At 38.6% G+C, this 14,437-nt stretch overlaps 1 protein-coding gene across 11 annotated transcripts in view; it reads left to right on the top strand.

Annotated features, from left to right (window-relative positions):
- Positions 1 to 14,437, top strand: part of arhgap23a (Rho GTPase activating protein 23a) — a 75,454-nt gene that overhangs the window by 48,557 nt on the left and 12,460 nt on the right. For 8 of the 11 annotated variants that reach the window (XM_051886679.1, XM_051886678.1, XM_051886680.1 and 5 more), the window contains exons 4-7: positions 1,438 to 1,530; positions 4,574 to 4,652; positions 5,091 to 5,151; positions 7,758 to 9,486. In XM_051886679.1, coding sequence (XP_051742639.1) covers positions 1,438 to 1,530; positions 4,574 to 4,652; positions 5,091 to 5,151; positions 7,758 to 9,486 — 1,962 coding nt within the window. Of the gene's footprint in view, positions 1 to 1,437; positions 1,531 to 4,573; positions 4,653 to 5,090; positions 5,152 to 6,820; positions 6,969 to 7,757; positions 9,487 to 14,437 lie in introns of those variants that run through there. The other 3 variants (XM_051886675.1, XM_051886674.1, XM_051886681.1) reach the window with 2 other exon arrangements.

The raw sequence follows: 14,437 nt of genomic DNA, 5'->3' as shown, positions 1-14,437 counted from the left end.
TGACTGTTTTTTCTAAAATTAGATCCTCTCTACAAAAACAAGAAATATCGCAATATATCGCCTTTCTTACAGTATCGCAATATCACAATATGTCGTATCGTAACCCCTGTATCGTGATACGTATCGTATCGTGAGATTCTTGGCAATACACAGCCCTAGTGACAACTGCTCTCTCGGGTCAGATTTGAATGTTTCGATGTGATCATATTTGTCAAAGGTTTAATAGACATAACTGAATCGTTTATGAATAAGATCACGTGGGTGTTTGAATCAATATTGCGATTTTTTTAACGATTAATCGTGCGGCACTACTCACCTATATTGAGGTGTACAAAAACACACACGCACACATGCATCTATGCACTGTCCACACACACACTGTAGCTTCTGATCATAGAGATTTGTGAAATGAAAGCTGCTTTTGACACATAATCTGATGAAATAAGACAGTTTCTAGATCAGTTTTGCATTACTACCTCAACCTGTTTGTTGACTGTTACAGTCTGTCCTCATCTTATCATGTCATCATGAGACACTGGCATCAGTATGAGCAAAACACATTCCTAAACATCTGTGAATGTGTGTGTCTCTGTACAGGGAGGTCCACAGTGAAGTCCACTAGTGAAATAGATTTCTTTTTTCCCCTTAATCTTTATTTAGTTTTCAAATTAGGCAAACACAACACACAATGACCAAAAAAGGAAACAACACTACAGTGAATTTAAATTAACAAAAGTAAATAAAAACAAAATAATGTAAATGAGTGTCAAAAACAAATAATTAAAGTACTAAGGGTAGATGAATCAAAAGGTCACAGCGGTTACATCCTAAAAGAAATAATATTAATACAAAAATACAATGCAATGCAAAAAAGGTATGAGGCAATCATATTCTATAAATCTAGTTTGTCATTACTGATAAATCTTATATTCCATTTCAGCCAAACATCAAATGTTACAGTGAACAGTGTCCAGTTTTCACCTCTGGACGATCAAGCTTTTTGCTAGAACCATATACATGAAGATGTAGACATGCATTCATTGTTATTAAGAATTATTCTTATTAAAATCATGCCGTTTTTTTTACCCTTTAAAAACTGTATTAAAAGCATGATGAAGAATTAATATGAGTTACAGAATGTCGCAGTATTTGGTTTGTTCGTCTTCCTGACAGCAGCACTCAAGCTGCATGAACTCCACAAGTTTGTCAGACCTGATGATCATGTTCTCCAGCATGATTTAAGATGATCTTGCTCTTCAGTGGAAGAATATCTGACTGTCTGTACAAAGAGTCACATGATCAGTCTCATTTTACATGGTCTAATATATTTGGACCCACTGTATTTTGTCTTATGTTTTTGTACAAACTGTGAATTTACTATGTACTATGTATTTGTCTATGGTTGTGAACAGGGTTGTGTTTGTGTGTTTCATGCAGGGCTCCATCGGAGTTGTCTGGAGCCCATGGACACCATCTTCGTTAAGAATGTGAGGGAGAAAGGCCCCGCCCACCAGGCTGGCTTGTGTACAGGTAAAAGAGAGAAGAAAATTGTGTGTGTGCAGCAGGAATGATGTGTTCATACAAACCACATGACACAAACTAATGGCCCGTTCACTCTCACAAATGTTTGGTGTGAAAATTCAGTGCAATAAACATTTCCATTTCAATAAATGGCTGTTAATATGTCTGTTCAGACTGATACAAACATTTTCATCCCTAATTGCACTATAAAGAAAACCAGCCAACCAAATAAGATCGACATTTTTGATCACATGCCCAGAGCCGCTGCTTATTTACTTAATGATAGTTAATAACAGAGGAAGAATCCAGATCCTCTTTTGTCTCTGATCTCTTGTATTTGATAAATATCATAGCACGAAAATCTGAATGGCTGCTTGAAAACTTTTCTTCTCCATTACACGCAACTGGAATTTGCATTTTTTTTTGTGTACCGGGGGTAACCAGGGTATTTCTGCTTTTCTGTAAGCACCATCTACTGTCAGAGACTGAATGCATTTTCTTTCAGCCCTCTGCCATTTTTACGCATTGGTCTAAATTTGTATTTTCATTCAGCCCGTCTGACGTTTTTTTTTTTTTTACGCATCAGTCCGAACAGACAAACCACATATGATAATCGGACTGAATTCGTGTTAGAGTGAACAGGCCTTGAGAGACCTTTTCAGTTTCTCTGAAAGTGAACAAGGTGATGCAAACCTTATATAACCCTGAAATTCAATGGAAAGTCAAGATAACTGTAGTTGTTGTTGACATGGTTTCAGTCCTGAACACTTTTTAATCCACAGTTTACACATGTATGATTGCGTTTGTAGTGTAGTGTTGTTTGTTGTGTGTGCGAGTGGGTTTGTACACATGCCTTTGTGTGCGTAATGATTTTAGCTTTGATTATACCCACCCCGGTGCACTCTTGTGCGTACATATGTGATCTCTTGTTATGACTTGCCCACTTAACTTGATGATGGTCTGTTTCTTCTTTAGATCCTGTCGCAAATTTACAGGAATGTGTCTTATTATGTCACTGTACACACACATATTTGAAGCACTGATATGGCATGACACACTTGGTCATGCTTCCTGTTACTAATGATGTCAGCTGACTGCCATGTTTGCCCTCATTGCGTTCAGACAGAGAGTAAATCTGAACTTGAGAGAGAAACTGATACAGAGTGATATCTGTTGTGGAATATTGTCCTGTGTTGTGAAATGTGGTTTGTTATTCACGCAAAACACTTGACAGTGCGACAGAAGGTGACTCATTATCTCTGTGTGTGTGTGTTTACGAAAGACACATGGCTGCTTGCTGGTCAAGAAAAGGTCAATGAGGGCATGTTTTCCTTACCTGCTGTCCTTAAATTTTAACAATACAAGTTTGTAGTAGGTTTAGCATATTTGTTGCTAGTGTCTATTCTCCCATACACAATGATCTCTCACTGATAGATTAATGTAGCCTTGATAATTTCAGACACATTATAATGTTTGAATTTATCACTAGGTCGAGATTTTTTTGGTATTTTATGTGATCATTTTGGTGTCAGTTCAATGGAATTGATACAATTTGTTATGTGGAACTAATGGTTTTTAATCGCATAATCAGATAATACCCAAAGGGTGAGAACTATGTACGTGATGAGTGATCCAGTTCTGAGGAAATCGAGTTTTCTGTGGAGCCCAGTGCACACATATTCTATATCAACACACGCAATGAATGCCACAGATCATGTTCTACCTCTGATTATTGTATTTTAATATGATTGGTTATGACTGGATAGGAGGCTTGGCCTCCATTGACTCCTCCGACAGACCCTCGCTGGTTGAGCTGATCCCATAACCTAACCCTGACATGAACCCAAAACACACCAACCATCTAAGGAAAACAGAGTGAACACATGGAATGAGTCTACTTAATCTTTATTATTCAAACAGACTGCACACTCTCTCTATGTAAAGAAAGTTTGCTTTAAAAATAAACTTTAAAAACACTAAACCCAGTTATAAAACTACTAATAAATTAATGCTTAAGGCAAGAAAAAGAATATATGCAAGTTTTATACTTTTGTGTGGATGACACTAATAGCAAAATACACTATTGTTCAAAAGTTTGGGGTCGGGAAGATTTTTATTATGTTTTTGAAAGAAGTCTCTTATGCTCAACTAGGCTGCATTTATTTGATCAAAAATACACTAAAAACAGTGATATTGCGAAATATTAGCCAGTTTAAAATAACTGTTTTCTATGTGAATATATTTTAAAATGTGATTTACTCCTGTGTTGGCAAAGCTGAATTTTCAGCATCATTACTCCAGTCTTCAGTGTCACATGATCCTTCAGAAAATCATTCTAATATGATGATTTGATGCTCAAAAAATATTTCCTATTATTATCAATGATGAAAACAGTTGTGCTGCTTAATATTTTTGTGGAAACAGTGATGCATTTTTTCAGGATTCTTTGATAAATAGAAAGTTCAAAAGAACAACATTTATTTGAAATACAAATCTTTTGCTGAATAAATCTGCTGAAATAATTTCCTAAAAATAAAAACGTACTGACCCTAAACATTTGAACAGTAACGGATCTGCAAATTTGTGAGTAGTATTGATTGTTTTGCTTTTAAGTGACTTTAATAATATGTGACCCTGGACCACAAAACCAGTCATAAGGGTCAATTTTTTGAAATTGAGATTTATACATCATCTGAAAGCTGAATAAAAAAACTTTCCATTGATGTATTGTTTGTTAGGATATTTGGCCGAGATACAACTATTTGAAAATCTAGAATCTGAGGGTGCAAAAAAATCAAAACATTGAGAAAATCGCCTTCAAAGTTGTCGAAATGAAGTCCTTAACACTGCATATCCACTTTTGTGGTCCAGGGTCACATATTAATATTTCTGCAAAATGACATCCAGTATGATATTGGCTAGGAAAACATTTCTGGTTTGTAAGGGCTACTTGAGCCTTATTGATGGGGCTGTGCACATTAGACAGAAAAGTTTGGGAAACGCTGCTTTAAATGTTTATCATATAAGTGTGTTTTTGTGTGTGTATTTGCAGGAGACAGGCTGGTTAAAGTGAATGGAGAGAGTGTGCTGGGTAAGACGTACTCACAAGTCATTGCACTGATTCAGAACAGGTGAGTTCCTTAAGTCAAACGGCATCAAATGATCCATTCAAAAATTAATTCCACTTTGTTGCATGAGTTGCATTGTGCAAATGAGGTTTTCTACAGATATCCAGAACTAGCCTGGGAAGTAAATACATATCATGATTTCTTGATCTACAACATTGTTTAAGTTGTTGAGTTAAAAGTTGAACAAACAGATCTTAACTAAACGTTTACACAGTCTTGTTCATGTGAAATTTGTGACATACTGCATGTTTTATGTAACAGACCTCAGGCAGTGTTTGCTGTCTGGACCATTATGTGCATTACTTGGAAAGATTACTGCTGATAATCGAACCAAATTGACCCCAATGTAAAAGGTGGCTTTGAACTCCACCCAATTCATACTGTATATATTATACTTATTGAATCTCATGCTCTCTGGGTCTCTCTCGCTTCTCTTTGCAGTGAGAGTGTACTGGAGCTCTCCATCATGCCAAAGGATGAGGACGTGCTGCAGCTGGTAAGTGTACGTTTGACCATTTTTGACTTTTCTCATACACCCACTCATACCCATACGTTTACCTAACTGTCTTAAGAAGTACATACCATACATATTATTATATTATATTATATTATATTCAGTGTTGGAGGTAATGCATTACAAGTAACTTGAGTTATGTAATCAGATTACTTTTTCAAGTAACTAGTAAAGTAACGTATTACTTTTTCAGTTTACAACAAAATATCCAAGTTACTTTTTCAAATAAGTAACGCAAGTTACTTTTTCAAATTTATTGACTGACACCTCTCCTGTCCTCATGTTGAGAGAAATAGGGTAAGTGCCGAGGCGTTGTGTGCGCTGTGTGAACATGATGGTTATTTTAGTTCTAGACTAAATGTGAACATGCATTTACTCATCTCACTTGCACGAAAACATTCAGTATTCCTCAAAATGAATAAAACCAGTGAAATGCAATCTCAGAATTTTACAAAAACCTGTAATTAAATATATTAAATTACACAAATATACTTTATGTATTTAATCTTACTTTATTAAGCAATGTCTTTGCTGCTGACCTTCAATGATCCAATTCAACCATACTAATAAGCAAAAAATACTTTAGATTTAGAAATAATAGTGTTATTCTTCGCAATAGTTACTTTTTTAGGGAGTAACACAATATTGTAATGCCCCAACACTGATTATTATATTATATTATATTATATTATTATATTATATTATATTACATTATATTATTACGTAGCTAAATTATATAAATGTAATTATTTTAATACTTTAATACTTTTTATTTTTCTTGTTTTAAGCATATATCATTACATTTTATTTCATTTATGCTTAATCTATTTAATATATGTATTTTGCAACTTTGGTTATGTAAATGTATCTTGTTTTAAGGATGTTTTATTGTATTTTTACTGGAAAACAAGGCAAAAATAATGATTAAGAAAATGTTTTGTGACGTGAACATTTTGGATTTTTAAAGTATAGAATTTAGGTAACGTCTTGGTCTAGTCTCATTTCCAAAGAATACCTAGTAAACCCACAACCTTAAAGGTGTGTTCACATTTCCCACACTTTTAATTAGATGCAGAAACATAGGTTTTACAATTCTAATATTTTTCAGTCGTCATAATAGAGCAATGTGTGAGTCAGTAGTCTGCTTCAGCAGAATCTTTGAAGCATTTCCATGCAAGAACTCAAACATCAGTCATGTCGTAAGCATGTATACAGTCATATGATTGAACACACACAAATACTCACAAACATGTATGCATTGTTACACACAGCGCTCAAACAGTCCCACTCGCATATTTTCTTCAGTGCACAAATTACCCAGTTGCTCACAAGATTGGACATGCAACTCACCAAAGGCAAAGGGAAACCTTTACACATGTGTGTGATATACAAACACATGCTTTATACACACTTCAATAAATCTCTGTACTAGGGCACTCATACTAGACAAATTACGCTTATAGCCTCCCAAGAGACACTGCTCCTTTTTACTCCACTATTCTTCCCTCCGTGTCTTTCTTTCCTTCTCTCTGTCCTTCTACACACCCCTCCTTACACCCGCATCAGCTACATTCCAGAGATGACATCATCAGATATGTGGCCCCTCCCACACTCCCACAGGGTGGAGAGACGGTGAGAGAGGGAGAGAGAGAGAGAGAGAGAGAGAGAGAGAAAGGAGGGAGTTCAAGAGCATTGGTTTGGGTAGGGCTCACCATAGGCAGAAAGAGAAAAAGAGATACCGAGAATAACAGAGAGACGTGACAACGAGACATGAATTTGAGAAAGCACAAATCAGGACATAAGAGGTAAATTTAAGCTGTTAAAGAGAACAATATAAAGTAAAAGACATGTTCGACACATTTGAGCTTCAGGGAATGTTTCTCTCGATTAGTGAGTTTCAGTTCTCTGTGTTGGTTGTATTTGCATGCATTAGCAGACTGCATGTACTATGCTGTGTTAGTCGATTTGCTTGTCTGCATTCGGACAGCGTTTCGTCAGCGGGCCATGTCTCTGTTTTGTTAATAAATTCTTAATGTAGCATATGTTGGGTTTGTGTCAGTGTGTTTTGAGGTTAGTGTTGATGGAAGGCTGGTGCTTCTGGTCAGCTTGACATCCTGTCTACAGACACACAGGAGTCACAAAAATGTGTTGGAGTTTTGGAGTTAATGTCTAATTTTACTGATTTTTTTACTGGAAAAACAAGATTACATTGTGCTGAATCTCACATAAATCTCTCAATGAATACATATATTTTTTTCATGTCTTTCCTGTTGATTTTCAGATAATTGACATTACAGTTGCCAAAGCCGTTTATTAAAATCATTATATTTTTAGCAATCATCACTGTCACCCAAATGTTTTTAGATAAGCCAGGTTTGGTTTTTAAGGTGTGTTTGTGTTGGTGTTTTTTTTTTTATGATACAATCGCATGATCGGTATATAGTAATGTTGTCTCATAGTCAGTATGTAAGAGAAATGTCATCTCTATGACCCCCTTTTTTCTACAAAGTTTTCACTTATACGTCTTGAGGACATTCTCACTGTTATTAACCTGTTGTATTCACTGTATTAACAGCTGTATTTCTCTCTTTCAGGCATATTCCCATGATGCCTACCTAAGAGGGAACAATCCATATACAGGAAAGGCCCAAAATCTTCCTCCTCCACCCCCTGTCCTCTATCCTCCACGTACAAAATCCCAGCCTTCTGCGGGGTACTCCCCCTGCCCTGCCCCAGCTTCCTCACACATGGGACAAAACCAACTGGATAACTGGAGCCGCTGGCCCGGCTCTTCCTCTGGTCCTTCTCCGCCACTTGACAACCGGACAGTCACTTCCAGCAACGCTGTCTGGGCAGCTGAGGGTAGAAGCTGTGAGCCAGGAGGTGTTAGTCACAGTAGCCCTGCACACCGAACTGAGGAGATCCAGTATGGAATGACTGACAGGGGACAACAAGCAATCGGACAAATGAGAGGACGCTCAAACTCATCTTCTTCATCTTCAGGAGGAATTATGAGCCCATTGCATCATGCTCATCTTGCCAACCACAATGTGGGTACTGCCATGGGGCACACTAGTGGCCGCAAGGGAAGCCCACCATGGGCCAGCCCTTCTCAGTCAACATCAACACCCCCATCCAGCCGCAGTGAACACACCCAACAAGCCCTTTCCAACTGGTACTACAGCCAGGTACCAGGCCGTGAGCGAGAACGGGAACGATCTAGTTCTCGCTCCATGCTCCCACGCCATAGGAGTTTCTCACAGGACCGCCTGGGTGAGATTGGGAGGGCCAGGCGTTCGCAGCAAGCAGGCTTTCCCCACAGTGCATCACAAGACACATTGCTACTGCTTCAGCAGAGCTCTGCAGCATACGCTGATCCCTACTGGAACCAGGGAGACTGGCATGAAGAGCATGCATATGGACAGCACCCATCTGCAGTGGGCTATGGGCGCAAGTCCCCTGGAAACCTTCTTGCAAGCCGGTACGGACACACGGGACGTTCACTGGAAACTCTCGACAGAGCTGTGGGGATACTCCCACCACGATTTCACCACCAGGTCCAGCAGCCCCCAAACAGAACTGAAGGATATCCAAGACGTGGTGGACATTGTGGGCAACACGCAGAGTCACACCACCAAATTCAGCCCCACCAAACACAACACCACACACCCCAACACCATCAACACACACCTCAGTATCAAAACCTCACACATGCAGCACACCAATACTCATCTCAGACTCCACAACCACAGCAGGCAGCTCCACAGGCAAGACGCTTGCCTTCTTGCCAGAGTCTAGATGAGGAGCCGATTGGCTACCGTAGCTACAGCCCTTCTTTCAACCGCAAGACTGGCCGTATCCTGCAGCAGGCCCAGTCATTTAGAGACCCCTCTTATACAGGTCCACCCCTATGGAGTCCTGCACCCAAAACCAGTCCCCCAGAGGGGCTTCCACCCTCGGCCTCTCCTTCCCCAGCCCCACCAACCACCTCCTCTAAAACTGCTATTCCCACACCCCCTGAAGGACAAGACAGAACTTACCGACCCACTAATCATGACAGAGGGGCAGGGGAAGCAACAGGTGAAGCCCAGACACAGGAAGTAGTTCTGAGGCAGAAACCACCCACCGGCCGCAGGGGTGCGAACGCCCTTCGACATCCACATTACGCCATAGCACTGGACTCCAGTGACCCTCTACTCTTTACCTCTGACCCTTTGGAGCCCCCTGCCAAAGCAGAAAGTGCTATTTCTCATCGCCGCACGAATGGCAACTTACCACCACTATCCATAGAGGATGACTCCCTCGCGTCGATTCCTTTTATAGGTAAGTCCCTGCTGCTCATTGGCTTGTTTGCTGTCATGTTCTCGTTTTCATCTTGGATATTCTTGTCTTTGCTGCAGAGTACTTCACATATACAAACTTGTTCCATCCAGTTCTCGGGTTATCCTTTCCCATCATTTGCTCACTCTATCCTGCACATGGTTGTTATTTTAACAAGGAAACGAATTAAGTATCCAGACACCATTAAAATAGACTGATGGGAATGTTAGAGAATGACTATACTTGTCTTAATAACTCACAACCCCACTGGTCTTACCCTTCATTTCCTATGTCTGGTGAACCATTGTCTATGTCTATGCATTAGGTAATGCTGGAATCTCCCATGGTTAGCCCGACAATATTAGTTGTCTGTGGCTGAATCAGACTTACTGGATTTAAATTAGTCCTATTTTTCTTTCTTCCTCTTCTTATTTTTCCACTCTTCCAGTGCCTCACCTAATTCCATCCTGTTCCTACAGTTCTATGCATTTGGTAGACGCTTCGATCCAGATTAGGCTACATTCTCTGGGAAATTAACCCATGGTGGGAACACTATGGAGTGTGGGAACTATTTGATAGTTATGATTCTTTTTAATGTGAATTGTCTTGACATATAGAAAAGTTGGTGGATTGACTAAGGCAGATTTGTGTGAATGCCTGTGTTTTATAACCTAGCCTTATTTTGGGGACAAAATAGCTGAAAAATATCCACAGATGTTGGCTAAATCTTACAAAACCAAATTAAAGGGACACCCTCAAATGGGAAAAAGGTTCATAAAGTAAATAATGTCTCAAGTTTTCTTTTAAAGGTAAGGCTAGGGTTGGGTTAGGGTTAGTTTATAGTAATTATGATTAGTTTTATTTGAAAACAGCAGATGTCTGTGTGTGTGTAGTTTGTGTGTTTGCTCTGGCCTGTTGCTTAAAGTGATCTTGTCTCTGCTTGCCTTTATTTCTAAACCAGAGTGCAAGAGGAAATCTGAAACAAAATGGCTGGTTGAATGCAAAGCATTCAAAACAAACTGTGACAGACACGTAGACAAAAAAATCTCTTACTGTTAAATGTGCTACACGGTTATATATGGTTGGCTATGAATCTCTGTTTCCTCTAATTATATGTTTATAGCACAGCTGGATTCAAGTGGAGTGCTATTGATTTTGCAGTTTCCTTAAAAGCTTTCATTTGGTCATTTGCTTTCCTTTAACGTTGCATTAGAAGTTGTAATGGCAGCATTAGAACAAAACCAATTAATTTTAGGGCTATTTCTTAGTGATTTTCAGATTGCTCTGACATTTCACTGCTGGACATCTTTTTTTCTGTTGATTGCATAAGCTGCTGTTAGTGCAGTGCTTTCATTCCTGAGGAAGGTTAAGCCTAAAACCACTATGCTTTGCATTAAAGTGCCCCACCTTTAGCATTTAGCACAGAAGAGAAGCACGTTCCTGCTACTACACACCTGTACAGCACAACACGCCCCTCGCACAGAGCTAGAGCCTTCAGTTTGATTACATTTGTTTTTATGTTCTTCTTTACCTTATGTATTTGTGTATGTTTAGGATTATTGCAAGAATGTAACTACATATTTAGGATGGGAGTAAGGGGGGCGTGTCCCAGGCCCTGTTTTAGAGATTGATGAACGCAGAGAGGCATAAAAGACTTTTAAACAGAGAGAACCAAACTGAAACTAACAGAAATGCTCACAAGCTGGGACATGTTACACCATACTGATAAAAACACAACAGACGGTTTGTCTTGCTCTACCTGCTGGAGTTGTTTGTACTAGACCTGCTCTTTATTGATTTGGGGTGAATGGTTCTGAAACTATGTTATTGTGTTGGTTTAATTGGATATTTACAAAAATTAAATATTCATTGCATATGGCCATATCTATATGAATCTACATCATGCAACAAACTAAAAGTCTGTTCACGCCATGTCTGAATTTTTAGCGCCTATTTTGAAATTGAGAAGATTTTTGTAATTTTTATTAATCTTTTGAATTAATTTTGAATTCATGGTTTTATATGTTCTGTTTTCATTTTCAAATTTTAAAGTTTTAGTTATTTTGTCACTTTATTAGTTGTAGCTTAGTAGTGAATGGTCAATTCATTCAGGTATCCAATATTTTTTCAGAGAAATGAGAGAAGTTTGAATTGTTCAGGAGTGAATGTAGTTGTTTCACATAGTGTGTACTTTTTACAATCGTGTGATGAGCTGAGACTGGCAGAAGGAAGAGTGGCAGGGAGCAGGGGTTTTGGGGTTAGGGGTGAAGGACACACACATACACACTCTCTCACGATCAGATATTACTGGACACAATCGACACACTCAGCTCTTTCTGTCCTCAATGTGGTCATTGTGTCTCCAGTAAAAAGGGGAGGAGTCTTCACTCCACCAACCATTCACACACTAACATGATCACGCTAACTCACCAGTCTCCCTTAAAACCCAACACATTTTTTGGAGAAATCCCTCTCATCACACTTTCGCTCATATTACAGTGTTGTCAGGCCTGGTTTCATTTTGATTTGTTACACTATAAAAGGAAACCTCGCCATGTTAGTTATATTTGTGTTCTTCACTCTTTGGTTTTGTGGATATGTCTGTAGAAAGACTGCATATCGTGGCCAGTGAAAGTCCGTTCATGGAGGTTACTTCTGATGAGTTGGGATATTTACAGCATCTCATCTGAACCTCAAAATATGACTGTTGCATGTGACTGATGTTGAAGTAGTACAGATGGATTCTGTACGTGCAAGTGTTGTACGTCCATGAAGTAGTGTGTGTGTGTGTGTGAGCTCATACTCAGGCTTCAGTAATGAGGGCCTTTGTTAAACCCACAGAGCAGCTATTTCTGCCAGTGGCTGGAAAACAAGCACAGTCCAGATTCCACATCCTAGATTGGGAATGTTTCCGCCCCTGCTCCCTTCTAGTGTGAGAGAGAAAGAGTAGACAACTTCAGCGAATTAAAAGAAGGATTCAATTGATTCATTGCAGGTCAGCTGATGTATATGTATTGTAACACATTTATTACATTTATGAATAAGATTGATGAATAACAAGTAAAGGAGTGGATTCATATGAAGTCAGAAGTAATGTATGACTGAGATAAAGATAGTCACACTATTTCTGGAGAAGGCCTTCTGTTTCATCTCAACTCCCTTAAACAAGTTTTATTGATCCAGTCACCTGAGCTATAAATATCATGTGATTAATCACAGCAAGAAAATGACATGATGACAACACTTATTGGCTGATGGCACCACAAGAACACCTTTACACTTAGTACTATTGAATGACTGTCAATGGAGAACGATGCTCAGATGCTTTTGCAGTTTAGATGGTGTAGTTGTAGTATCTGCAGGGCCTTGTTGTTCAAAAGAATCAGGATAATCCTGAAATTTTTGGATCTATTTTTGGGATATTGGGATCAAAGCTATCCCAATTTTGATCAACACATACTGACGGTTTGATCCAGATCAAAACCAATACTGGATTACATGATCTCCCATTTCAGAATCCCCTTTTTCTTTTTCTTTTAAACAACCCATTTTGAAGATTTGATCTAGTACAGTAGCCAAAATCTTTTGAACATCTGGGACCCAGTGCCAACAGGACCGTGCTAACCAGCCAAACCTTGACCTCGTGCTTAGAAACCCTGTTGTTCAGTGTTGCTTGTGCTCTGCTGCCATCTGATGGCGTGGACTGGTGTTGTTGCAGGTGGTTTGCTGGTTGACAGAATCTCCTTAGTCACTGACATTCCAACGTTGTGCCAAAATTGTGTTTTTGAAGTGATCATGTTGCCCCTGCAGGGCAAGAAAGACCAGACACAAAACTGCAAGAACATGCTTTGGGTTTTTCAAAGAATTCATTGAAGGTGCCACTCATCTCACACGTTTATGTATGATTTTGGGGGGGAAAAGACTTTGATAAGATGTATCTCTTAATGTGTTAGCTTTAAACGGTTAACGGTTATCTCCTAATATATTGTTATAAAAGCATACCTGCGACAACCAACCACTTCCCACCAGTCACATATAACACTGAGCGCAAGCGTTTTAGGAAGAACTGAAACCATGTGTTAATACAAAGAGGACTTTTACATCTCCATTTCCACTTTAAGCACATTTCATGGAGGGCTACGAGTCAGGTACAAAAATGCTGTTTGATTATTTATTCTTTCTCTTTGTATTTTCTTTTAGCTCACCATTCACTTTGTCATGTATCACATGCTTTAACATTTTTAATTTAGCAAATGACCAGTGGGTACAGATACAGTACTATACACTCTAAAAAATGCTGGGTTAAAAATAACCCAAGTTGGGTTAAATATAGACAAACCCAGCGGTTGGGTTAAATGTTTGCCCAACCTGCTGGGTAGTTTTATTAAACTCAACTATTGTTTAAAAATTACTATATTGCTCACTTAAAATAGGTTGGAATAGGTTGTTTAGTAAACGAACATTTATTAATACATTTCATGATAATGATTAAACTATAGCCTAAACATTTATTAAATTGCTTATTAATAAATGTTCACCTTTTGATTATTACTGTTGCCTCTAGTAATTATGTGTCTGATTTTGGGTTCATTTTAAGCCAGCCATATAGTAATTATTAAACAATAGTTGAGTTAAATAAAACTGCAGGTCAAACATTTAACCCAACCGCTGGGTTTGTCCATATTTAACCCAACTTGGGTTGTTTTTAACCAAACATTTTTTTAGAGTGTAGCTTCCCCTTACTTCCCCTTCTTCTCTCTTTATTATTGTTTGTTTATTGTTGCGTATGAGTGTGTAAATCAAAAAAGCTTATTAGGTTGTGCAATAAATTGAGTGTTTGGAAATATAGTTTACTATATGTGAAGAGAGAAAGAGTCTTGGTGTGATTTGGTGTGTTATGATATCCGAATACATTTAAATTGACTGTGCAAAACCATTTTGATTTCCCTCTAAC

The sequence above is a fragment of the Ctenopharyngodon idella genome, chromosome 3, assembly GCF_019924925.1.
Source record: "Ctenopharyngodon idella isolate HZGC_01 chromosome 3, HZGC01, whole genome shotgun sequence".
In the NCBI taxonomy this organism is placed as follows: domain Eukaryota; kingdom Metazoa; phylum Chordata; class Actinopteri; order Cypriniformes; family Xenocyprididae; genus Ctenopharyngodon; species Ctenopharyngodon idella.
The sequence above is the reverse complement of the archived record's forward strand: the minus strand, read 5'-3'. Positions and strand labels throughout refer to the sequence as shown.